Consider the following 25,727-nt stretch of genomic DNA (forward strand, 5'->3'; position numbering starts at 1 on the left):
ATTACTATGCTAAGCCTATTCATCTGTCTATGCTACTTACCCATCTATCTATGCTACTCATCCTTCTTGTACTGTCCAGGAGTGACGATCTTTCCCTTTTGTTGAAACATGCCTATTTTCTTCTTTCGAGCATGATCCTCGAGCTTCTGAAACAGCTTACCTTTGCCGTTGAACTCGGCTCCCATCTTGCCCTCGTATTTGACACCCCAGCCATTTTTCAGCATCTCCGTGGAAACGTCCTTTCGTCCAGTAAGTTTCCACACCTTGGCACCTCCAACAATACGTCCGTATTGATCCGGTGAGAATAACTTGACACGCACATTTCGTCCAAGGATATAGCTTCGCAGCCACTCTAATGCCTCATCTCCATAAGGCTGCCCTTGTCTGCCAAAATGAGGTCTCTCAGGGGCATCCACTCCATACAGACGGATGTGTAACGTCTCCTTCCCAAGGCCTCTTTTGTTAGTCTCAGGGTAGGGCCTCAACCAGCCCCAGCCAGCCAATCTTCCACCAGGAGTATGATAAAAATGAAAGTTGTCTCCATCCCCCACAGACGTCACTCTGCCGAAAAGAGTCCGTCCTCTGTAAATCTTTTTTGGGACTTCCGCAGTACAGGTGAACCGTCGGAAATAGCGGCTGTACACATAAAAGGAGCTGAGAATGCCTCCTGTGAGGATCGATGTATAGAACACAACTCTCGCTGTGTTGGAAGCCTTGTTGGAGTCCTCGGGCATTTCTTTTGGGGTCGTGTTTGGATCGTGATCTGGAGATGTTTGGATCAGGACTAGGGTTGGGTGGAGTGCATGAACGTTAAATGGAAATGATACCCGGAATATTGGGGACTATCAGGGACTATCCAGTATTTTTTACTTTTTGGTATTGCTGGAGATATGGTGCAAATAATGGGTAGACAATTTCCGGCGAGAATTATAAGTGTCGCGTCATTCCTTCACTACGTGATAGCCCCATGCGAAACCTCCTGAACACTTCATTTCGCTTACCTGCAGGTCAGGGGACGTGTTTTGGGGTAGCTACAAGTACAAGTATGAAAGTGTAGGCTTATATACAGTAATTACTGTAGTTACATGTAGTGTCAAAAGGTATGGGTCACACCCCCAAAAAAGATGAATGTCATCATAGAACCACGGGGATACCTTCCAAAAATTTCCCCCAAGAATATCGTGGCCCTTCTACAAACATCGGTGTGTCGATGTACAATATTGTACATACTGGGACTTCTGTTCCCGTAGCATGTCACATGACCATTGTAACCGAATATATATACTCAAATACAGGCTATATTACTGTATATAGGAGGTACAGTATGTAGTCTTTAGGCCTGTTTACAGAACAACAGTCGAAATGATACCACCAGCGAAACTGAGGAGCGCTAGGAACACTCGCACTAGGTGGTGAGCTGACCACAGACTCAAGAGCTCCTTGACGTTCTGGCCCTTGACGGTCTCTAGACGAACAGCAAACAGTTTGGTCAGAGTGGGCCACATGATAATTCTAGTATATGGCAGGATAGCAAACAATGTGGCTGCCGAATAGGCCAACAATCTGCTAGACGAAGGGTTGTACCATGCTCGGTCCTTACGAGGTTGGTTGTAAGAACCCTTGGGGTGCCGTTCCAGATATGCAGCTCCTCCGAATGAGGCAGTTCCCAGAATCGAAAAAACAGGAAAGGCGACCTTTCCCACTCCGTAAATAAGATCAAATAGGTTGTAGGCCTCATTTGTGGGCAGTTTTTGAAAGACTGGGCGCAAGTACAGAGTCGTCATGAGAGTGCCTCCAGCTGCAAGGCCTGAGAAGAAAATACCGGAAATTTTGAGAGCAACATCGGGATAGAGGCAATGGGGACACTCTGGGTCACTTTCGATGTGGGCTTGTTCAGGCATTGTTGTTGAGGTGTGGGAGTAGCAAGGGGTTAGTGTGGCTGATAAGGAAAAGGTGGCGCTTCGTTATGCATGATAGCAACTCTGATGTTTTTAGTCTGCAAGTTGGTATCATAGAGAGGGGTATGTTTGAGTCGAGAGGGTATGATGCTGAAGATAAAAGGCCGTACCGATTAGAACCAGTAGCGCCGTTTCCAACTATATATTAAGCGAACCAGTTCAATTCACAGGTATCATTTGATAACCTGCGATAATTACACATGTAGCATTTTTTCTTCTTTTTTTTTCTTCTGCATATACACATTGATTTAATGCAGCATTATCAACAATAATATCAACTACACCTGGAGAAGTCAACTAAAATCAACAAATATTGACATCACACCACGTTAAGAAAGTACAATATGTCTACTTGTACAATGATGAAATAAAAAATAATACATTAATAAATAAGACACTCGGTGTCGCATAAATAACCTCCCAAAAGTCTCGACATCTAATTGTTTCCTCCCCCTTGCCCTCATTACTCCATCTTGTCTCTGAAAGCTGCCAATAGTGGTGGGAAGCCCAAAGAAGCAGCCTTCTTGTCCTCGATTCGAGAAGCAAAAGCACCGGCAACTCCACCAGCTCTGGGCTTGGAAGGAACGCTGTACTGTGGTGGCTTGATGATCGGGGTGTCCCTGTCCCCTCCCAGAAGGTGGGACTTAAAAGACGCAGGCATTGGACCAGGGCTTCCCTGATGACCCATGGACGGCGAGTTGGTGCTGGGAGTCTTGCCCCAGAAAGGCGGGGGTCGATGTTCAGCAGCAACCTGAGAAACTGGCGGTGGTCTGGTGCCAGTCAGGTTCACAGATCCCACATCTCCAGTGATAGCAGCCAGTTGCTTCTCGAACTTCGGATCCACAATAGTCTCCTCGGGGACCTCATCCTGTTTAAGATCCACTCGGTCCTCGGGATCAGTCTGCATGATATACTCCAGTCGCTCCTCCATAGTCATGTCTTCCACCTTCTTTGTAGGCTTCGGGGGCTTAGGCTTCGGGGGAGGTAAGACGGGCTCCACAACAGGAGAAAGAGGCAGAAAGGGCTGAGACGAGGAAGAAGGTCCCATAGAGTTCAGGTTGAGAGGCTCCTTCACGGGTTCATGGATGTTGAAAATGGGCTTGTTAGCAGCCTCGAGAGCCACGTCTGAAGGAAGAGCATGATTGTGGTGATCCAGCTTGAAAGACAGAATCTTGCCTCCACCAGAAGTGTTGAGTCCAGGCCGTGGAGCTGCTCCATTTCCTCCGTTGAGGTTAACTGTCAGCAGACCAGCAATGCCCTCCAAAGACCCGTTGAGCACCTTGCCTCCCTCGTTGACCTTGGCCGTGACCTCTTGCAGCAGCTTGGGGTCCTTGATGAGGGACGAAATGGCATTGTTGAAGTTCTCCAATGCGTCAATCTCACCCAGCGACTCCAACAGTGTTCGCAAGTGCTCAGCGCCAGGTAAGAACTGTTCCTCCTGGCGATTTCGCTCGGCCATCTCCGAACGCTGCAACCGTTTTCGACGTCTCTTGGTGTACTCGGCGTCGATCCACTTGGACTTTTCGTCGGAGTCGTCTGGTCCAAATTTGACGTTGGCTCGCTTGTGCACTCGACACCGCAGATCATTGTCTTTGTTCCGATCTGAATTGATGACTCGCCACTGCTTCTTTCTGTTTCGGTTGGCTTCTCGAATTTCCTCTCGGTGCTGCTCGGAAAAGCCCTGAGACTTTCGTCGCAGATTATAGGGATACCCATCTGCGGGCCCAAGACTATCCAGAGCAGCCTGGATGGCCTCGATAGCATCAGGAGAGACGTCATCATCATCTTCCTGTTGAGTCTGCGAAATAACCTGCTTGGCAAGCAGAAATGCAGCCAGAATGGGATCCTCACCATCGTCCTGTGCAGTAATAGCATTGTTATTTTGGTTACTGTTTCGGAACCGCTTAGCAGCTCCAGAGGGCTCAATCATCGAATCAGCAGCTCGCTTCTGACGAAGAGTGTTCACAGACATCTGTGAAGAGTCTCCCTTTCCAGCAGAAGTAGACAGCTGGTCTAAAAAGGACTGGTCCACATTAACACCAGACGAGATGAGCGTTTCAAGCAGTGCAGCAGAAGACTCTTGGTCCAAAGACAGATTTTCTGCACTCTCTTCGGGCTCCAAACCGTCAAACTTTGTAAAATCAATCTGTCCTTGGTCAGGCAAAGGTCGATGTTGAGGCTCCTCTGCTCCTTCTTCGTTCATAGCCATGGCCAGAGCGTTCATCAGAATCTCGTTGATGGGTTCTTCTTCGGTCTGCGGTTGAGGCTGAGAAACTTGGGATTGGGAAGAGGTGGAGGAGCTCTGCTGGAAATGCTGAGCAGGAGTAATGGCTATCTGCTGTTGAGACGGCTGAACAGGCTGTTGGTGCTGTTGGCTCTGGGAAGACTGAGCAGGTCGTTCGATCTGGAACTGATGCATCTGTTGCTTCAGCTGCTGCTCATGGTCAGGCTGAGGAGATCGGGGACGTCTAGGAGCAAAATTGGGCCGGGAACGAGGCTGCGTCTGTCGCTGACGGGGTTGGGGAACTTGCTGGGCAGGCAGATCGTCGTCGTAAACAGCACTCTCTTCACCCTGCTGCAATCCGTGTAAATGCTGCTGAAGCTGCTGCCAGGTAATGTCACTGATACTCTCTTTCCGCTTGTTGATACTTTCACGCCGTTTCTCGTTCAGACTTTGAGTGATGAGCTTTTCAATGTCACCGAAGTCGAGATTAAAACCCTCAGTCAACTCGGCTGCTCCAGCAGGCTCCTTGCCCTTGTCATTCTCACCTTGGCCCATCAGATCAGGGTCAATCGTGGAGGTGTCACCAACGCCACCTTGAAGGGACGGCTCAATATGCTCCTCAAGAGGAGGTTCAGGCTGTCGGTGCTGCTGCTGCTGTTGTTTTTGTCTTTCCGTGGCAGCAGCAACCTCAGACTCCAGAGTTCGTCGGAGTTCTGCCAAATCATCAGCAGAACCCTCGAACTGAAAGTCCTGGTGAAACGGCTCAGGCTCCTGAGGACGTTCCGTGTCATGTGCAATATCCTCAGGTCCTTCATGACTTTGTTCCTTCTCGCCCTGCTTCATCACAGCGTCGTTGACGGCTCCTAGAGCCGCCTCCAGGGTAGCTTCGATACCACCCGTCAGCTCACCAAGATCACCAAGACCTCCGAGAGATGACAACCGGTGGTCATCCTGTGATTGTGAATCCAGCGATGGTAGTTCTACCTGCTCCTCAGACCGGGGCTCCTTCTGAGGCCGCGGCTGCTCCTGTGGCTCTTGTGGTCGTTCCTTTTGCGCGTCCGGTTGCATCTGAGACGGTTCGGGTACAGCCTGCTGAGCAACATCCTTATCCGCTGGACAATCCTTTCGAAGTTCCTCAGCCTGCGATTGGGGCTCTTCTGGCTTCTCCTGCCTATCCTCCTCAGGTTGTTCTGTCTGAGTCTGGGTGTTAGAGGCAGATATCGCGTCAGAAAGAGCGGTGACGGCCAATGAAATGTCGTCTTCCGAAGGCTGGGCAACTGTTGGCTCCTCGGTAGGTCGAGAAGGCTCCTTTGGAGCAGTCTCAGGCGACTCAGAAACAGGAAACTGCTTGTGAGAAGTCTCGAACGGCTCAGAAGCAGCTTCGGGAGCAGGGCTGGTAGGTTTATCGGCCTTGACAGCCTCCTGGGTCTGACCCTCAACAGTATCTGCCTCCTGTTGGCGTTGAGCATGAGCATTGATAACCTCCGTGAGTGCAGCCAGCGCGTCCTGGTCAGGAGCAGTGTCTTCAGACTCCTGCAGCTGCTCCCCAAGCTCATGAGGAAGACCCTTCAACGTTTCCGTCAGCTCCGCTAGTCCCTCAGGAAGAGAAAACATCTCAGAATCGTCATTGTTGCTTTCCGACGCGTCAACGCGTTGTTGCTCTGGAGCAGGCTCACATTCCTGAGTAGTCACATCTTCGTCACGGTCCTGCGGTTCTTGGGGCTGCTCCTGAACAGGCTTCGGTTCCTGAACTTGAGGATCCTCAGGCGTTTCCTTGGGCTGGTCCTCCTGCTGCTGTTGCCCGGGCTCATCATGATCTACATTCCATAACCCTTCCAGGGAGCCACCTCCCATCAAAGTCTGGACATTGGCTAGCAAACCTGAAAGATCAATCTCCCCCTGCTGCTCTCCATCTTGGCTTTCCTTTCGTTGTCGATGCTCTAGTTGTTTGTGTGGTTGCTGTTGTTGCTGGTCACTTCCCTCTTGTTGCTGTATCGCGTCAGACGGACCATGGTGGGACTCCTGAGCAGGTTCAACCTGGTTCCAATCATGTCCAAGCTCGTCAAAGGGCTCGAACTCGGCTGGCGGATGCTCCTCGCCTCCCTCACTGTCCTCAACGGTCCCATCCATGGCTTGGAGACTCTCCATCAGAGATTCCAGAGCTCGAAGCTCAACCTCACCTTCCTTGTCGGACATGGCTGCCACCAAAGGGGTCAAGTGCGGTCAAAGACTGTGGCTGATAATAATCGATTAACTATAGGTGCAAACACGCTTGTTTCGTGACGCGAAGCTAGTTCGTGATTCGTAAATGTCGTGTCGCGCGTATGCACCGTTGGGTCTTGCTTGTCGATGGATTTGGAAAATTGTGACTGTTATTTTCGAGGTAAAACGTGAGCGAAAGAATTTTATTTCTACCCTAACCCTTGAACTTAAATTTGCATTCTGTGGAGAAGAGCTCTGAAAGCACCAGGGGAAGCTCATGACCGGTTTAAAAAGGGCGATGCTCCGTAATATTCTGACACAACAATTATGGGTGATAGTAAGCCTACAAGTTGATTTGGGTATTGAAGGTCTTCTCTGTGGTGGAGTTTTGTGTGGTATTGGCTGCCTCTTAAGGTATTATCAGATCAAGATCCAAGTACAATATCGTAATAGTTTAACAGCGGTCCAACCACAAGCACGGAAATTTCAACATGGTGAGTGTGAATTATTTTACAGTGCTTAATGAGATATCATGTAACGACAGGTTGTATGTTTTTTGTTATCATCAGTTTATAGCCCCATACTGTATCTTCTCGCTCACCCATGTGTGTTATGTCATCTGGACTGGCGCATTGTATTATAATACGGGTACATACTGGTGGCATGACAGTACCTACAGTACATACAGTACAAGTAAATACAAGTACACGGTACGATACTACTTGTCCAAGTGCCATGGTAGCTATAGACTTGTAGATAATGTTCAGGTGCATGCTACTATATCGTAGGACTGGGATTGAAAAGAAAAAAAAACAAGCAAGCTTTTGATGCATTATATATATATATATACCTGTGCAGCTACGTTACAGTAACTCCTGTCAGGATGTGCGATGCCATGATCTTCTACTACTTGTACAATAGCTAGGGGTCTTGTAATTGAGTAGCACTGCCTGCAAACGGGACTTACAGTATTTACAATACCATGTCGTGCAAATGGACGCACCAAATACAAGTTGTATGTGCATTTGATCTGTGAAGAATCATATCTGGTGCTCACAGAGCTAGCTACAGTATGTCTCGCGCCATCGTTGATGAGATGCTTCCGCCTCTCCAGCCTCGATCCCTTTCCTAACCGGCAGATATCCATCACAGTATGATCATGTTTAATTTATTGCCACCTTGCGTTATATACAGATTTTACATGCCACCTCGACCCTTGAGGGTCTCGGGAGCCTTGTGAAGGTAGGGCATGATGCCGGCACATCGAGATCGTCGAATGGCCTTGGAAATCTTCTTGTGAGACTGCTTGCTCAGGTGGTGAGTGTGACTTCCGGAAATACCACCAGAATAGTTAACGTAGTGCGACAGAGACATTCGATCCTTCCACAGCTTGACGGGATCGAAGTTGGCCTCCTTGAACTGATCCACCTTCTGGGCACCCTCAGTCTTGCTCTGGGTGGCAGCCTTCACGGTCATATTGAAGGGGGTGTAGATCTGACCTAGAGCAAACTTAGGAACCAGAGTGTTGTTGATCTTGGGATAGTTGTCGGACTGAGCCTGATCCTTTCGACCCTTGGTGAACTTGGTGTTGAGCATGAAGCTAGGGCGGGTTCGCTGGCCCTGCTGGCCCTTCTGCTGGCCCTTCTGCTGCTGCATTCCTCGTCCCATCACTCGTTTAGCGGCGGCGCCAGCCGAAGCCTCTGTGGAGTAAGATCGGACCGATCGAATGGTTCTGAGCATTTTGTTGTGTGTAGTGCTTGTATGAATGGGCGAACTGTGGGAGAAGGTTGAAAGATTTTGGCTCTGCTTACTCAGCAGAGACATGTAAGAGACATCCCCGACTACTCGTACCTTATACAGTAAATGAGGAATAAGGGTCGGCATTAAGATATAATCTGGATACGACTTCTTAGCCGCCTGTTGAGAAGCATCCGGAGTGGGACGAGCTCATCATCTGTAGAGAGGCTGCTCGTAGCATTCTTGTTAACAAAACGCATGCTGCCCTCTGATCACAGGTCAGTAATGTAGGGTAACCCTGGTATTGGGGGTGGGGTGTATTTGATCAGTGTGTTAGTCGACGCCAAAGGAATTGAGGGGGGAACATCAGAGCTCATAAACAATGATACTATCGTACTTGTACTTTTGATATCTCTTCTCTTCTAATTATCTACTAGGATTCGCTAATACGGCCTGCCTTATACCCGCAGAACAGCTACCAGTAGACTTTAGTGATAAACGGATTGTGTATTTCTTTAGATCTACCTTTCCTCTCCCTATTATTGCGCCAACACAATATGGTTTCCAATAGTAACATCTGGAAAGTATCCCAAGGCAGAATATTCACATTAGTCGCCACATTGTCATAACTGTCCCTCAAAGTGGTTTCGTGATGATGTCAAGTCATCGCTTGCACCTACAAACTCTGATTCTGAGCTGGATAGAGTTCGCGAATTTCACAACTTCTGGCCCGATCACATGATACCCCACACAAAAACATGCCCAACCGTTGCGACTTTTGTACCAGCAGTTCCACCAAGGATAAACAGCAGTGGACACAATGCGATGGCTGTGATAGATGGGTACATGACGTGTGCGTCAGCATAACAGACCCCGTATCCTACGCCAAGTACCATTGTCCAACATGCACGAAGACAAAGGGCCCATCCCTCTACAAACGTCAGTCTAAACGAAAGAAAATCGACATCGACTACGCGGCTATGCATTCTGGCAATGTTGACATGAGTTTAAGAACTCGCCACGTCCACAGCTCGCGGTTTACAGACGTCGCTGCTTCAGCGCAAAACAAGGAACCTTTCAAACGGGTTTCAGGCACAGAATTGACTTTGGATTGGGCACAGAGCTCAGATGGCCTCAATGAGCCTGTCATCGTTCCCAAAGAGTACAAGGACACCCTTGGTATGTATATCCCAGAAGATCTTACCGTCAGACAAGTAGCGGAGGCTGTGGGTATGGAGTCTCCTGTTGAGGTCATCAATGTGGTGTCTCAGAATGGATCTCCAGGATGGAACATGGGGAAGTGGACAGAGTACTACGAAGATATTGAAGGTCGGGACACGATTCTCAATGTCATATCACTCGAGATCAGTGCCTCCGCGCTAGGCAAGACCATTGTTCGTCCTACCCTGGTCCGTGAACTGGATTTGGTGGATAGGGTATGGCCGACAAACACTGACGCTGCTAGGGAATCCAAACCTCGAGTGTCTCTGTACGCCTTAATGAGCGTGGAGGACTCCTTCACAGACTTCCATATCGACTTTGCAGGCTCCTCTGTGTTCTACCATGTTCTCAAAGGGCGGAAATCTTTCATGTTCATTCGACCAACAGCGCGAAACCTTGCAGCGTACTCCCAATGGTGTCTCTCCGCTGACCAGAATGTGGTATTTCTGCCTGATGTCTTGTCTCCTGACTCCGACATTTACACCGTTCATCTGTCGCCTGGTGATACCATGTACATTCCATCTGGTTGGATCCACGCAGTTCATTCCCCTCAGGACTCTCTAGTGGTCGGTGGAAACTTCATCACTCCTCTAAACATGAAGACTCAGATTGATATCGCTGGCATTGAGGTCAGAACGAAGGTTCCCATGAAGTTCAGATACCCGTTGTTTGCTGGTGTCATGTGGTACTACGTGCTTCAGCTTTTGGCAAACCCCGAACGTCTTAACACTATGTCTACCAAGGAGCGTGATGGGTTAAATTCTGTAGCTGAATACCTTAGTGGATTCATCAAAACAATGTCCCCTACGATGAAGGATGTTCAATACCGACGCTTCGTTGCGAACTTTCCAATGGAGATTCGTCCGTTTCCTGGTAAGACCCTATTGGACTACTGTGCGATGTTAGACTTCTACCCCAAAGGAGTTCAAGAAACTGTCGACATTGATATTAGGAAGAAGAAAGGAGAGTCAAAAGAGAAACACAAGATCGAATCCCAATTACCTGAAGAGAAGATTTTACAAGGATCTAAACTGGAGTCCAAGGAGGAAGTCCAGACTGAAAACTTCTGATCCTTTTCAGAATTGGAATATATTAAAAGAATTACCAGTGTTGACGCTATGGAATGTCCCGCATATCCTTATTGCCGGTCTGGAAGGTCGATTTACCAGTTGGGCTCACCGTAACCAGGCAGCCAGAACCATCGCCAAGCCTCAGGGTTGGCCTCACGCTTCTCCTTATCGACGTCAGCGGGCATAGCATCGCGCTTCCAGTTGGGCTCACCGTAGCCAGGCAGCCAGAACCATCGCCAAGCCTCAGGGTTGGCCTCACGCTTCTCCTTATCGACGTCAGCGGGCATAGCATCGCGCTTCCAGTTGGGCTCACCGTAGCCAGGCAGCCAGAACCATCGCCAAGCCTCAGGGTTGGCCTCTCGCTTGGCAAGACCCTCTGATCCGATCAGAGTAGTGTCGACAATGAGCAAAGATCGAGTGCCGTCGTCGTCCTCGACAATGAAGAACTGCTCGTTATCGTTGGTGAAGAGGACATTCTGAAGAACACCCTGAAGACCCTGGAGCTGCTTGGGGAGGTCGTCCATGTTGGGAGCCGCAGGCGCCTCAGGGGCGACAGGGACCTCAGCAGCAGGCTCCTGCGCAATGGGAGCAGCAATGGCAACAGCAGCCATGATTGAAAGGGCAATAGTAGAGAACTTCATTGGAATAATGTTGGTTGGTTGGTTGGTTGGTTGGTTGGTTGGTTAATTGGTATTGAGAGACTGTTGGTTTATGATAAATTGGAAGGGCTCCCATGGTGTTTATATATTTCTTCCGTGTCTCTTGTTCTCATTGCTTTTACGGTGTGGCAGAGCTGATTGTCGCCAAGATCCCCTACTGGTGCATGATAGTAATGGAGCGGCTGGCATGACCTAACAGAGAACAACAGGTGTCTGGTGATAAGTTCATTGGTTTACCGAAATAGTAATTATCGGGCATGCATGCAGATGCTCGTTTTACGACTGTAACAAGTAATAAACCAATATGCACAAAATCAGATCAACGTATCGAGGTCAAGAACCAGCATCTCGCTGTAAAACACACCATTACATATACGTCAATTCACTCAGAAACTATCGATGTGTCTTTGTCTTTGCATCTACAAGTAGAGATTAATCAACTCGAATAGCATAATACTGGCATGCTCAGAAACATGATGCCACAATGCCTTTTACTTTTCCATTTACTTACATTGCTCTTCATTTGCAGCCTATATAAGGTTATTATCGCAACGAAATATTTCCTATTTGGGCATTCAAACATCCACACACGCATAATCCTACATGCAAAACTCTGAAGTTTTGCGTATCAGCGGTGCAACGGGAAGGTTCCTGTGCATTGAGAGAAATATTAGCGAAGTATCTCATTGTTCTGCGATCAATATCATGGGTACCCCTTAGCCTCATAGACTGGGGTAGAGCAATGTTGTACGCTGGAAGATTGTAATACGTACTCTTTGTGCATTTGATCGTGTCAAACTCACTGATCAAGGAAGATACTGTAACAAGACTTTCCATATATCATACTATACGCTGTAAATATTTATCTTAAAACTCGATTGACTTCAATGAAGCTCACTGTACAACCGGTTACTAAGCCGAACAAAAGCTCATCAAGTCGACAGTGTAGTCAAAAATTGTACAAATGATCTTGTTTTACCCTACTTGTATTTCTGATGGGCTGACTCGCATAATTGGTTGTATCTTTAAGCACAATATTGCGTGAGGCATATACAGTACATACTTTAAAACCTGATGTTGAACCATGGGACTCTCTCGCGCTCCATCTAAACGTGGATACCGTAAATCATGCAATATAACACACTGAGGACGTCCGAAAATATATTCACTGATAATTTACCATTCATTCAGCTTCTATAACCAATCAAAAGACAATTAATCAATCGACTGCAAATATATATATTGGTTCCAACACACACACCAACATCCAGGTTTAATGATGATTTGTATCACGTGACTCGGTCTTAGAACTGCGTGTTTTATAATGAATTTTCCAGACTGTAACGATTCAGAAGCTAGTCATAAGGTGTTATGATTAGTCATGTGCCTTGGCACGTGACTGGACGATGATGACGTCCTCCGGACGTCATGAGTGTGTCATTATGGGATGAATACTTGGTATCGCGTGGCAGGGTCACGTGGATAGGTGACGTGCTTTACAGAGTTTAGGGTTGAAGATGCCGTATATATAGCCACCACTCACAATATATGTAAGTTAAGTTATGTTTATACGACTTCCGGAGCTCGTACTATTGGTGTACTGTTCTGTAGAGTAGGACGAGCGGTTCCTGCTCGTACCTAGGGATATCTTGAGGATTGACCCATCACCGATCCGTTACACAGACATATCCGCAATAGTTTAGTGGCTAGAATTTCCGCCTGTCAGGTATATACCAGCACGCGGGGGACCGGAGTTCAATTCTCCGTTGCGGAGTTTCGGTTACGACCATATCTTGGTGAAAATACGGCTTCCCGTCCGATCAGCCATAGTCAAGCACCAGAGAGCCTAGTTAGTATTATAGTGGGAGACCATACGAGAATCCTGGGTGTTGTAATTTTTTTTCAATTGAGGCTGGTATTTTTTGGTTTATACACCTATTAGTTGAGTAAGCCAGACACTACTGACACAATCGTACAGTGGCTACAATAGTAGAAGTACACCGGTACGTACTTCACAATGTACGGTATGTACTGGTATGTATGGAATGTACTGTAGTCAAATATCAAACCCCATCATACTCCATGTCATTTTCTATGTGATCCAAGACTTGTCCGTCTAGTTCTCAAGAGGAAGGTCCTCATGCTTGAAAGGCTTGTCACCACCAGCTCCTAGGTAGGAGGCGGCAATCTGGCCGTTACCCTTGAGAATGTACTGGTAGTTTACCAGACCTTCGAGTCCAACGGGGCCTCGGGCGTGGATCTTGTTGGTAGAAACACCGACCTCAGTGCCGAATCCGTATCGGAAACCGTCAGCGAATCGAGTGGAGGCGTTCCAGTAGACTCCAGCAGAGTCGATACCCTTGAGGAACTTGCCTGCGGTAGTTTCGTTGTCGGTAATAATACAGTCAGTGTGTGACGAGCCGTGGGAGTTGATGTGGGCCATGGCGTCCTCGACGGTGGGCACGGACTTGGCGGCGATGATGTGGGCCAGGAATTCGGTCTTGAAGTCCTCCTCAGTGGCAGTCTTGCAGTGGGACTTGAGGTCAGCGGGAAGAGCTTCAATGAGCTCGGGGGTGGCTCGAATCTCGACGTTGGCGTCCACGAGAGCAGAGGCAACGGTGGGCCACTTGTCGGAGATGACCTTCTCGTTGATCAGCAGAGTCTCGACGGAATTGCATCCAGCGGGGTAGTTAGTCTTGGCATCGACAACGATATCGGCAGCCATCTTGGCATTGGCGTCCTGGTCGACGTAAATGGCGCAGATACCGTCGGCGTGGCCCATGACGGGGATCTTGGTGTTGTCCTTGATGTGTTTGACGAGCTCGTTGGAGCCTCGGGGGATGACCAGGTCAATGTACTGATCCTGGGACAGGAGAGAGGAGACCTCGTCCCGGGTGGCAATGAGCTGGATGGCTCCGGGGGGAACCTTGGACTTTTCCAGTGCCTTGGTGACGGCCTTGGCAATGGCGGTGAAAGAGTGCAGAGACTCCTTACCTCCCTTGAGGATGGCAGCGTTACCAGACTTAATAGCAAGAGCAGTGATGTTGGCAATGACCTCAGGTCGGGCCTCGAAGATGACGAGTAGGACTCCAACGGGACAGGTGAGTCGGTACAGCTCAAGGTTGTCGTCCAGCTTTCGGGCGAGAGTCACCTTTCCAACGGGATCGTCGAGAGAGGCGACATCGAGAATACCCTGCAGCATGGAGTCGTACTTGTCGCCGGTGGACAGATCGAGTCGCTTGATGAGAGAAGGAGACAGGTTGGCGGATTTAGCAGCATCGAGATCCTTGACATTGGCAGCAATGACCTCGTCCTTGGCCTCTCGAAGAGCATCGTGGACCATTTTGAGGGTGGCAGTTCGGTCATCGTTGGACACGGTTTTCAGCACCGTGGCGGCGAGGTGGGCTTTCTGTGCGATTTCCATTTTTTTTGTATGATCCCAATATGTGGTGACAAATGTATAGTGATGTGTGAAGATTGAGATAGGCCATAATGTGGAGAGATTGGTCACACTTGCTACCAATTATGCTTTGGGTTAGGGTGAGTTGTTGGGGGCTGGAGAGCTTCATGGGGCGTTTGGGGCATTTATGTGAGGTTTTGGAGAACGATTAAAATGATTTAATAGTATGGTTGGTTGACTTATCAACTTTCCAATTCGAGAATATCGACTTTTCCTCGTTGATGACGTCACCATGTGCGGCCATGGAATCAGTTAACCTCTGGTAGCAGCATCTTAGAGGCATCCCAACTTTGCTGGGTCCAAGGTTCAACACGAGGGATGGGAAAATTGTGGAGCGATATACTTGTAGTGTTGGCCATCGCATGGGAGCTGTCAATGACTGTTTGTTTGATACACCCGAAGTAAATAATGGTCTGTGTAAATGATTAGCAACTTATCATACACGATATATTGTCAGAATTTCCCGTTCTGTCCTGTCGTTCAGGAACAACCTCGGCTTAGCAGGAGGCTAAATTTCTTCGAAGTTTGTTGTCTACGTCTTCTATCACCGCCACTTACAGTCACCTATACTACGCGTTAGTTGTGCTATGAAATAGGTATTATTACTGAATAAATATGTTGTAGCATTTAACCGCTCAAGCTCGCCCTCTACCCTAGCCTTTGCATCTTCTAATGCCCTCGTTCCCTTCTCGGCTGCCTCCACGATCTCCGCTCTAATCTTCAACTCTTGTCGAATCTTCCTCACATTCTCCTCGGGCACCACTTTGCAGTTTGCTACAAATAGTAGGAGGTGAACGGGAGATTCCACACTTCCCGTGTTCACAAGCTCGGAGCAGGGTTTGTTGGTACCGACATGTTCTTCTTGTGACTGGCTTTCGCTGGGTTGCCTGTCCCCGAAGTTTTGTTTCCGGCTAAGTTGGATTTGGGGATTCTGACAACAGACATGGTAGAAGCACCACGATGAGACCCATATGGAGTGGCTGTGAGGCCGTCGAGAGTGAGAGCCTCGAGAGCCTCGGTGCTTTCATCGTCTGAATCCTCGCTTTTGAGATATACGGACCGCTGGGTCTTGATCTTACGACTATCGCTGACCCGTTTGCACAGCAGGCTTCTCATTTCGGAAGGTAAGCTGTAGAAGCCCGAATCTGCAAACACAAGAAGAGGGTCTGCCTTGACGTACTCAACGATGTAGTTCTGAACTCGAGCCGATGACGCTATGGAAGCCCGCTCCCAGATGAGAATTGCTTCAGAGCCACTTCTGATATCCCACCCGACCAACACATCCTCCAGACACGTGAAGAGGTCGTGCTTCATAGATTCTGCAGCCATCATAAGCATGCCCGAATACACGTCTAGAGTATCGTAAGCGGAAACAGTGTTTCTGTAGATCCAGGACAAAAACCCATGAACCCAGATCTTTGGATAGTCCACTTGGGCAAAAAAACCATCATAGGTAGACTGGAGTCTGAAGCTGACCCATTGCCATTTCTCGTTGATAGTTCTGGACGAAGTGTGAACGTGACCATCAGTGCACAAGAGTCTTGTGTCGTTCATTGGAAATGCGGTGTACTGCGTATGGAGTGCGTGTGGTGTGTATGATTGTGTGTGAGGTTCTCTAGTTATTTGTCTCCCTCGTGTGTCTATATATGTCTACATTTAATTTCCTCCATCAGACAGCTCTACTTTGTGGCAATTCGACCTCACAGAACACCTTCCAGTACAGTACCAGCCAGTACGTACCGTGGGGCTGCCATCATGTGGGGCGCCATGCATATCACCAATGGGGCACACGCATTTTTGAGCCAAAATACCTGGCTCGGGATCTGTGTAGTGCGTCTGCGTCCTCATTTGCGGTCCCATTCGAACTCACGTGAAGTATCGTGGAGATTCAAATCTGGGTATGCGACGCGTGAGTTGTCATGGGCTCTACAGTACATTGTGCGTACTGTGCTTTTACTGTAGCTACGTGGTGTTGTGCATAAGTAGTATGTATGTAGCTGTAGTTGCAGAATGAGCACAGGCGGCAATAGACTCGGCCTTGAGTTAACCATTAAATGCGGAATGATAATATTGGGCAGTAATTATGGATGCACGAATGAACCGCAGGATGAGGCAGGAGGGAGTGAAAGTTGAGGCGATGCCAACCCCACACCGTTGGACTGCCCACATGACACCATAAATAGAAGTCTGGCTGTTCGCTCAAAACACCGAACCCTGACATCATTACCGTTGATTAGCTCAACTCTAATCAAAGGATTAGAACAAGGAAGGGGAGATAAGGGAGTGCCGGAGTGATGTATGGGCCTTCCTCAGTCCTTTTTTAATCTCCACGTGATGTAGGGCACGCGATTCGGTCGCGACTCGGTAATTGTGCAATAAATCCACGGAGCTACCCCGGTCGTGTGATGGCTGTGTGTTCCAGTACTCAGAATTCTACACTAGGATGAACTTAACCATATAAAGGCGCAACTCACCACGCCGCTTGTTTTAGGCCATTCCATACTGCGCCCCATGGATGTAAAAACTCTACAGAGTGGCAAAAATGAATACCAGTATTCGCAGCCGAGGACGAAGGGCAAAGACTGAATATATATCTACATACGCAATTGATATCCTTCATATAGACCCAACTCACTCTTTGTATTTTATATACTGTTTGCTCAACATGAAATCCTTCCTGTTGGCGCAAGACATTCTCCACAGTACATAGCTTCGTATTACTCAGTCCCTAACCCTGGGACAAACATGGGCATTATCTCATGCACGGTCACTTTGACCCATCACTCATGAGTTTTTCGAGCAGCCGAGTCGAGGTCAGACGTGAGTATGAACAGAGAATCTCCGCCGAGAGAAACTGAATCTCCGTCCAAAATCAGTTTCCCACAACTAACCAAGTCGATGACCCTAAACGCTACTATTCACATGGTGACACTATTTCAGGCACGGCAGTGGTCAAGTTAAACCAAGATGAGACCATCAAGGAGATTGTAGCCAAGTTGGAAGGTGTGGCTCGAATTGTGGTTCCTGCCGGAAGCGTCAATGCCGAGGGTCGAGCCAAGAAGAAGGACAAGGATAAGGATAAGGAAGCTACCGTCACTTTTCTGCACATTCAACAGGTCATTTTCCCTGATCCGAAGACATCAAGAGTGACCTCTGGAAAGCTGACCCTCGGTGCAGGTACATATGAGTACAAATTCCGATTCAAGATTCCAGAAGATACTCCTGACCAAGCTCGAGGAGCTAGACTGCTCAAGGGTAAGAGTGTCAGTCGGTTCATCGATGACATTGACCATGGACACGCCTTCTGTAACAGACTGCCTCCCAGTATGGCTCCCACTGCCGGAAAGGCAGCTAGCATCGACTATTTCATTAAGGTGACAGTCCAACGTCCCTCAGTGTTCAAGATCAACCTGAGAAACCACGACGCTTTTCTCTTCCTTCCTCTGGATCCTCGACCTCTGAACAGTGCTGAAATGTCGCGGACTTCGTTCATCCGACGAGATCACAACCTGACTCTTGCTGGATTCCGACCCGATGACAACCGAGGTTTCCTCAAGAAGATGTTTGGTTCGGGAGGAGGTAGCGATACTCCGCATTGGCACTTCTTCCTCGAGCTTCAGATGTCTTGCCCAGTCATTGCCAAGGCCGCTCCTTTTCTCCCATTCAAGTTCCTTGTCGTCTTCGATCAGCCTCCGCCTCAACAGCGGTTGTTCCTGAAGGGCTTGACCATTGTTCTAGTGACCACTTGCCAGGTTGCCATTGAGGAGTATGAACACACATTCTTCAACGAGGAGGTCATTTTCAACGCCACAAACTTGCCCTACACTGTGCCGCTTAACAAGGCCACTCCTGTTCCCGGACAGCCTCGTCTCAGGGCTGCTCTGATCGATCCTAATATTTACAAGGACGCCCGAATCCCTTCGCATGTGTCGCCCACGTTCACTACACAAAACATTGCAAAAGCTTATGAACTGAAGGTCTCTGCTGCCTTTTGCTTCAACGACGGTCCCGTTGAGGTCATTGAGCTACGAAAGCCCCAGGACATTTGGTCTGGTATCAGTGCTGGATCACGCAACTACAAGGGACGACAGCCTACTTCTCCTAACCCTGCTGCCGTGACTGCTCCTCCCCCTGGATATCCTCCGGAGAAGAGCGGAGGTCCTCCTGCAGGTTATCCTCCTGAGAAGGTTCGCCCGCAAGGACCCCCTTCGGGATACCCACCGGAGAAGATGCCACCACCTAAACCCAACCGACCCCAACCTGCATCTGACCCATTGGGAGAGAAGAGACGTCAGGAGCAGCATTATGCAGACATGGAGGAGCGAGAGTACCAACAGAGCCTGCAGGCTGCTCTGGAAGAGAGTGCAGCTATGGCCGAGGCTCAGGGTCTTAGTGTCCCTGGTCCTTCTTCCTCTGCTGGTCCATCTTCTGGTGCGCTGTCTTCGGCTGGTAGACCCTCCTCCAGTACGTCATCGTTCACTGGTTCCACTCCTGCCCCTGGAGGTCCCGGAGGCTATGCTTCACACACCCCTCGACCTGCTGGGTACTCCAGCTCAACAGTAACTTCTACCAACACTGGTGGCCCCTCATCAAGCCTCGGAGTGCCACCACATCACACTGGGTCCACCACAACGAGTACTTCCATGGGAACCACCGTGCACACCACCGGTTCAACCATGAACACCTACTCCACCGATGCTACCATGGTGGACCCTGTTCCTCAGGAGGGCGACGGATTGCCCAGTTACGACGAAGTGTGGAGAGAGGGCAGATAGTATATATCAATTTTTAATTAATTAGAATAACAGCATGAGCATGTACATGGGATTGAATGTAATCTGGTTGTCGTATTGGGACAATAAAGTCATCGGGTGTGCATAAACCCAATTGTGTGTAGCTGTTCTGCACCATATAACCTACGCCAAAGTAGAGTGGTAATTACAGTAATTACCTTGTGAATAGTGACGCCTGTGAATGTTAATGTTGGGTTAAGGATCTCGGACCGGGTATGCCACAAGGTATAAGGAAGACGGAAACAGAGGCAGACTTAAGCGTGTTAATTGTAAATATACAGTCTAGCGACCAAAAGGCATTAATAATAGCGGGTATAATGGGCTAGGGCTCACTGACATGTGCCCTTGAGACTGGATTACTGGTACTCTTACCGGTACGAGTAGTGAAAACTTGATGTGCACTGAAGGCCTGTAGGGGATGTCTTTCGTTTACAGTAGCTGGTTTGGTTGTGCACCGTTCATGTTCACTATCCGTTGTCCCGCTGGTTATCTGTATCAGCCAATAACACAGGAAGATGGAACGATATATAGTTGAAACACAAGGAGGTTCAAAGGGCTACTGTACTTTTATCGTGGTTCTTCTGACATTTCTATGTTCGTCTACAGGAATATGTAACTTCAATCACCCACCTCCACTTGGGGGAGGATGCTTCGGACCGATTTGGTGACTCGGTCGTTTCTGTTCCTCTCTTTGCTCGATATGCAGAGCGAAGATTCGTGTGATGCTATGAGCGGGGGAAAAAAACGCTCTTTCTTCGGGTGGGAGGCCTGCGGAAATTGCTATGGAAGTTTTGTTTTCCTATCGCAGAAAGCAGCCCACCCTGCCGACCAAGGTTCGAGCGTTTTGGCACACGAATTAGACTTGGTGTCAATCAAGGCTTGTATGTATCCGACAATGAAAAATCACCCCCGAGCTGCTTACATAACGCCCGTCTCGGAACCTACAGACGGTTGTTTGATAAATGAGAAGATGTTTCGTTGCGCCGGGTTACGGCACCTCGACCGGCGCGAAAAGAATAGCTCTTCCGCGGCATTATATGGTCATGTCACACTGCTGTCACATCCGGACTTCCCGACAACATGCAAGTGTGCGTGTGTGATGTTGGGGGCCCTCACTGCGCGGATGGTCGCAAGATGAACATGGGCAACGAATGATAACGGGTAATACGGCCCATTTCCTTATAGTATACGTCGATTTGACGCCTTTGGAAGCTTTCGATTTCAAAATCGGAGAATTCTGCTCAAGTAGCCCCACTTTACCGTCCCTTCACAACGAGGGTCGCCCACATTGAAAAGGATGAGAAATACATCGAATTATACAAAGTGAATTGGGTCGACGTGAATCGTCCTCGTTCCTGCCGTCTAAACAGCATAAAATATCTCAGCTTTCCATAATGTGAAGTCCTTGCCTTGCCGCTTCCATCAACAGAGTTTTTCTGACCAGTGAAGTTTCCATCTTACTACCCACCAGTCACGCCAGAGCGAGAAGAAAGTGAGTATTTGCCGGCTCGAAGGGGCCGTGCGGAAGCTGGAAATTCCAGAGATCAATCATCTGGCGGCTTCGGGGCTCTCGATTGGCCCAGGATGATCCACGCCAACATGGAGAGAATCCCCCAGAAGGGGGTGGCCAACAGGAGGGTGTTACGGGAGGAGAGCAAGACAAAACCAGACACCAATGATTGGGGGGAACACACGGAGCAAACGGAACTGCGTCACAGGTATCACTCGGTACACCTACTCATATTTATGTCGCCATCATCACCATCTGGGAGGACTGAGAGGCTGTGTAACCTCCACGACTACGAATGCGATACTATGCCACATCAAGAGGGAGCGATTTATGCCGGGTCAAGTGGTTGTGCCGCCGGAACTCCCTATTAAATGATCCATACGTCGCCCAGCTCTTTTTGCCATCTACAGCCCTTGTGTGTGGTGTTCGTTCGAGGTGAACATCTTGTCGTTTTCCTCCAAATTATCACCAAGACCCTAAATGGTTGATGACACCTGATCTATATGGTTCAAAGCATGGGACACTGGTGTCCCTGTGTTCGGCAACAAGCGCGTGTTGGGGGAGCCCATGTTCTAGGCCGTCTCGCAAGAAGTTTTTTCCGCTCCTTTTCTGCGGGTACCCTGTCGAGTGATCCTGTCTTCTGAGGCTAGACGTTGTGTTTGCGCCCCATTCGGCCAGAAAACTACCGTCTCTTTTCTTGCTCTGTTAGAGGGCCAGTTTCGGACCGCTCCGCGCACCTCATTTTCCATGCACGTCCTACCTCCCAATATTGACAAAACCATTATTATGTCTGGCTCACATGCATGATATGACAAACCATAAACTAACACAGTGTCGCGAAGACGAACCACAAAGGTGGTAAATTACTCGGAAAAGATATATGATGAGAGTTTAGAGGAGGATTTCGAGGGGGAGGTGGAAGAGGAAACCAAGCCCACCCCGCAGTCTCAAACACCATCATCTGCATCATCCACACAATCGCCGGCCAAGATGCCGAAAGGAGAAGGTAAAAAGACCTCCAAACAGACCACCCCAGACGTTGCTACAAATGGGGTAGGGCATGATATCGTCCCCTCCAACTGGCAGCCTCGATCGCATCCCAGTGACGCCCTCACAGGTGTGCTGGATCTGGAGGACGCGTACATCAAGGGAGGAAAACTGCATCTGACCTCGGGAACCACATATGCTCCAGGCGACCATTGTTACATTGTTTCTGAGCCTCCTGGTGAGCCTTACTACATTGGTCGTATTATGGACTTTGTCATCAACGAGGAGAACCCTACAGTCACAGATGGCAACACCGACAAGCATTGGAGCACCTTGAATCCCCGACAAAAATACCCTGCATCACAATTTCTGTTCCAGGTCAACTGGTTCTACCGACCCAAGGATATTTCCAAGCATGTTGCTGATAGTCGTCTTCTATACGCCACCATGCACTCTGACATTTGTTCTCTACAGAGCATGCGGGGCAAGTGCATTGTCACCCACAGAACAGACATTATCGACATTGAGGATTACCGTACAAAGCCCAACCATTTCTACTTCACACAATTTTACGACCGGTACATTCTGCGGTTCTACGAAATTGTGCCCACCCATACCATGGTCAACATCCCCAAGGAAGTATCCCAGGTCCTATGCGAGCGGTTCAAATACGCCATTATGGAGATCAACCGAAAGCAGGAGTTTTGTGAGCCTCCTAAGGAGTGTGTTACCTGCTCCAACTGGAGTTCGCCGGACGACTCTGTGGAGTGTGCTCATTGCAGAACCAACTTCCACATGATGTGTGTTACTCCGCCGTTGTTCAAGAAGCCCACCCGAGGTTTTGGATGGTCGTGTGCTGCCTGCAATCGAAAAGTAGAGAAGCGTCTCAAAGAGGCCAAGGGCGAGTTTTTCGACGATGTCATTCCTGAAGTTACAGAGGTTGCAGCGGAGGTCATGCCTGAAACGAGCCCATCAATGTCTCGTTCCACATCTCCCGATAAGCACAGAAGCAGGTATGAAGAGCTGGCTGAGGCGTTCGGAAAGGACAATTCATTATCGGATGAGCAGAAGCATCAACTTCAGCTGTGGCCGTTCCGATATCTCGGTGTCTATGCCAAAATTGAGGACGTTCTCGATGTTGATGATCGAATCTATCCTCGAGCCGTGTCTCGTCTCGGTCCCAAGCATCAGGCTGTAGTCGATAACTGGCCTGGCCAGCCAGTGGAGTACGTTGGTCCATTCCGAGATGCTCCTGTCAAGAAGCGTGGTAAGAAAAAGAATGATGATGGCTTCAACTTTGACCCTGAGAAGCCCTGGATTCAAGATCGGCCAATCGGATACATTGACCGAGGAGGGGACGATACCGTCAAACTCATGTGGGACTGTGAGGCCGGTGCTCGGGCTGAAGAGAAGAATCCAATGCTCATTGAGAACTTCCTTGAGTCGTGTGCCCCTCACGCGAAGAAGCTGGGTGTTCGACATGACACACCAAACTACTTTGACTTGTGTCTCAAGGCCCTGATGGATGCTGACTTTGACCCTGCTGTTGCTCTTAAGGCAGTCAACAAGCTTACTGTCAAGAGCATTGATGAGCCCGTGTTCAGCGCTGAAGACAAGCGTCGGTTTGAAGAGGGAGTGTCAAAGTACGGAAGTGAGTTACATCCTGTCACGCTGGAGATTGGTACACAGACCCCTGGCCACGTTGTTCGGTACTACTACAACTGGAAGAAGTCTCCCAGTGGTCGTAAGATCTGGGGCAATTATCCGGGCCGAAAGCACAAGAAGGGAGGGGCTGCAGAGGAGGAGAAAAAGAAGAAGCCCAAGGTTGATATCGGCGACGACAGTGATGGAAGTGCATATGATGTCAACAAGGCTGTTCGTCAGAAGAAGTCATTTGAGTGCAAGCATTGTCTCACCACCAATTCTCCTTGTTGGAAACGTGCCCCTGGAGGTGGAGATGACGAAGGCAATCAGGTTCAGGCTTTGTGTCAGCGATGTGCCAGACTGTGGAGACGTTATGCTGTTATCTGGGAGGATTCTGATGATATCAACCGCAAGCTCATTGCTCGAGGAGGCAAGTTGTGGGCAAAGAAGGTTGAGGCTGAGCTTCTGGACGACACACGAGGCATTTTCGAGGAGCGTGCACGAAGCTGCTCCAAGAAGGGTGGCCGCAAGAAGTCCACTGGAACTGCAGCTACGTCTGCTACTCCTGTGCCTATTCCTCACATTCCCACTGCCCGTGAGGCCGCTGCTGCTGCTGCACGAGAAGAGAAGCAGCGCATGGAAGAGGAGCGCAAGGCCGAAGAGGAGCGAGAACGCAAGGCACGAGCCGAGGCCCGGGAACGAGAAAAGGATCGTAAAGAGAAGGAGGATCGCGAGCGACGAGACAAAGAACGTAAGGAAAAGGAAAAGCGAGACAAGGAGCGAAAGGAACGGGAAAAGAAAGCCAAAGATGAAAAGATCAAGAAGGAGGATCGAGAGTCGAAGAAGCGATCTTGGGAGACCGAGGAGCAGGCCAGAAAGAAGGTCAAGCCTGCCTCTGCCTCCACGACTCTGAGTGCAAACCTGCCCACCGAGTCTTACAGACAGAGGGAACGCCCTGGCCATGTGTTTAAGGGTGACAAGACCCCTCCTCCTCCCCGAAAGTTTCCTTTTCGAAAAGTTCTGAAGGATGCATGCAACGTCTGTGGTGTTTCCAATGAGCGTATGATTCTCAGTTGCTCGGGGTGTCAGATGTGTGTTCATCGAGAGTGTTATGGTGTTACTGCCGAGGAGCCCCAGTTGATGTCTGGAGGATGGTACTGCGATCTATGTACCAATGATGCTAAGCCTAATGTCAACACGCACTACCAGTGTGTTCTGTGTCCTATCAGGGACAATGACAACGAGCCCAATGGTAAGCAGTACCCTCCCGACCCTCTCAAGCGAACTGAGCACAACCACTGGGCTCATATCCGATGCAGTGTTTGGAACAACAAACTCATTTTTGGTACCCCCAACCTGGAGCCTGTTCTTGGTCTTGCTCAAGATGTGCGACACAGTGGAACTGGCATCTGTTTCATCTGTAAGACGGGGGTGGGTGTCTGCATCAACTGCCGATGTTGCGGTATGGAGTACCATGCAGGATGTGCTCACAGACACAACTATGTGTTTGGATTCGAGCTGCTTCCTGAGAGTGAGGTTCGACCCGGTTACCCCCTGGTGGAGTTCAATGGTAAAAGAGGTGGTATGTGTGCTACTACCTATTGTTATTGGCATGCTCCTCAGTCGGTGATTCTGCCTGCTGAAACGGATCAGAAGCTTGGGAAGACAGCATTGCAACTCTTCATCGAGAAGTACAAGATTGACCCTCAGTGGAAAAAGTGTGCCAGCGATGCCTCACTTGCAATGCAGCTAATCTACGACGTTAACCACGACCCTCGACCTCCCCCAGACGTACCGGAGCTCAACAAAAAGTGCCACAAGTGCAGCGTTGGGGTTTCGCCTTTCTGGCGAAAGACCGATGAAGGTGACATCTGTCATAGCTGTTTCCATGGCAACAAAATTGAGCATCAGGATCTCAACATTGGTCTGCCTGAGTTTTCCCAGCCCATGCGCAAGTTGATGCATTTAGATATTCTGTATCGAACCGAGCAGTCGTACAGGAATGCCCGAGATACTCAACATCTCAATCATGCAACTGCCCCACTCCCCCTTCCCCAGATTCATCCAGCTCTTGAGTCCTACGGCGGCGATCCCATGAGCATCAGAGCGCGAGCTGAAACCTCCTCTATTTAGGAGATTTACATAGAACATAAATTATTACTGACTTAATCTTCCCTTGGTTGTAGCGGGTTTTGTGCAAGTGCATAATTGTACAAATGTGAATATATTACAATGCTAATAGTAGTGGTGTTAAATATGATG

General features: G+C 49.0%; 11 protein-coding genes and 2 non-coding genes across 13 annotated transcripts; 6 read left to right on the top strand and 7 right to left on the bottom strand.

Annotated features, from left to right (window-relative positions):
- Nucleotides 1-53: 53 nt before the first annotated feature.
- Nucleotides 54-734, bottom strand: YALI1_E35677g (uncharacterized protein; the record flags this gene model as incomplete). Its single annotated transcript, XM_504585.1, has 1 exon — nt 54-734. One exon carries the CDS (start codon nt 732-734, stop codon nt 54-56), a length of 681 nt encoding a protein of 226 aa, XP_504585.1.
- A 609-nt stretch (nt 735-1,343) lies between these two features.
- Nucleotides 1,344-1,901, bottom strand: YALI1_E35689g (uncharacterized protein; the record flags this gene model as incomplete). Its single annotated transcript, XM_504586.3, has 1 exon — nt 1,344-1,901. One exon carries the CDS (start codon nt 1,899-1,901, stop codon nt 1,344-1,346), a length of 558 nt encoding a protein of 185 aa, XP_504586.3.
- Nucleotides 1,902-2,421: 520 nt separating this feature from the next.
- On the bottom strand, nt 2,422-6,378 carry YALI1_E35734g (uncharacterized protein; the record flags this gene model as incomplete). The annotated part of the gene is made up of 1 exon (XM_504587.3): nt 2,422-6,378. One exon carries the CDS (start codon nt 6,376-6,378, stop codon nt 2,422-2,424), a length of 3,957 nt encoding a protein of 1,318 aa, XP_504587.3.
- A 1,203-nt stretch (nt 6,379-7,581) lies between these two features.
- YALI1_E35753g (mitochondrial 37S ribosomal protein bS18m) lies at nt 7,582-8,268 on the bottom strand (the record flags this gene model as incomplete). Its single annotated transcript, XM_504588.3, has 1 exon — nt 7,582-8,268. One exon carries the CDS (start codon nt 8,266-8,268, stop codon nt 7,582-7,584), a length of 687 nt encoding a protein of 228 aa, XP_504588.3.
- A 611-nt stretch (nt 8,269-8,879) lies between these two features.
- YALI1_E35759g (uncharacterized protein) lies at nt 8,880-10,412 on the top strand (the record flags this gene model as incomplete). The annotated part of the gene is made up of 1 exon (XM_504589.3): nt 8,880-10,412. One exon carries the CDS (start codon nt 8,880-8,882, stop codon nt 10,410-10,412), a length of 1,533 nt encoding a protein of 510 aa, XP_504589.3.
- Nucleotides 10,413-10,504: 92 nt separating this feature from the next.
- On the bottom strand, nt 10,505-11,053 carry YALI1_E35780g (uncharacterized protein; the record flags this gene model as incomplete). Its single annotated transcript, XM_504590.3, has 1 exon — nt 10,505-11,053. The coding sequence occupies one exon, from the start codon at nt 11,051-11,053 to the stop codon at nt 10,505-10,507; it is 549 nt and encodes a 182-aa protein (XP_504590.1).
- A 1,706-nt stretch (nt 11,054-12,759) lies between these two features.
- Nucleotides 12,760-12,845, top strand: YALI1_E35797r. Its single transcript has one exon. It is a non-coding gene; the product is annotated as a tRNA-Asp (tRNA).
- A 4-nt stretch (nt 12,846-12,849) lies between these two features.
- On the top strand, nt 12,850-12,968 carry YALI1_E35798r. Its single transcript, XR_002432148.3, has one exon. It is a non-coding gene; the product is annotated as a 5S ribosomal RNA (ribosomal RNA).
- Nucleotides 12,969-13,187: 219 nt separating this feature from the next.
- Nucleotides 13,188-14,495, bottom strand: YALI1_E35815g (uncharacterized protein; the record flags this gene model as incomplete). Its single annotated transcript, XM_504591.3, has 1 exon — nt 13,188-14,495. One exon carries the CDS (start codon nt 14,493-14,495, stop codon nt 13,188-13,190), a length of 1,308 nt encoding a protein of 435 aa, XP_504591.1.
- An 855-nt stretch (nt 14,496-15,350) lies between these two features.
- Nucleotides 15,351-16,085, bottom strand: YALI1_E35831g (uncharacterized protein; the record flags this gene model as incomplete). Its single annotated transcript, XM_504592.1, has 1 exon — nt 15,351-16,085. The coding sequence occupies one exon, from the start codon at nt 16,083-16,085 to the stop codon at nt 15,351-15,353; it is 735 nt and encodes a 244-aa protein (XP_504592.1).
- Nucleotides 16,086-17,317: 1,232 nt separating this feature from the next.
- On the top strand, nt 17,318-19,306 carry YALI1_E35843g (uncharacterized protein; the record flags this gene model as incomplete). Its single annotated transcript, XM_504593.2, has 2 exons — nt 17,318-17,351; nt 17,427-19,306. 2 exons carry the CDS (start codon nt 17,318-17,320, stop codon nt 19,304-19,306), a joined length of 1,914 nt encoding a protein of 637 aa, XP_504593.2.
- Nucleotides 19,307-19,970: 664 nt separating this feature from the next.
- Nucleotides 19,971-20,462, top strand: YALI1_E35870g (uncharacterized protein; the record flags this gene model as incomplete). The annotated part of the gene is made up of 1 exon (XM_068283158.1): nt 19,971-20,462. The coding sequence occupies one exon, from the start codon at nt 19,971-19,973 to the stop codon at nt 20,460-20,462; it is 492 nt and encodes a 163-aa protein (XP_068139259.1).
- A 1,362-nt stretch (nt 20,463-21,824) lies between these two features.
- YALI1_E35888g (uncharacterized protein) lies at nt 21,825-25,598 on the top strand (the record flags this gene model as incomplete). The annotated part of the gene is made up of 1 exon (XM_504594.3): nt 21,825-25,598. One exon carries the CDS (start codon nt 21,825-21,827, stop codon nt 25,596-25,598), a length of 3,774 nt encoding a protein of 1,257 aa, XP_504594.3.
- Between the last annotated feature and the right edge of the window lie 129 nt (nt 25,599-25,727).

This window comes from Yarrowia lipolytica, chromosome 1E, assembly GCF_001761485.1.
Source record: "Yarrowia lipolytica chromosome 1E, complete sequence".
In the NCBI taxonomy this organism is placed as follows: domain Eukaryota; kingdom Fungi; phylum Ascomycota; class Dipodascomycetes; order Dipodascales; genus Yarrowia; species Yarrowia lipolytica.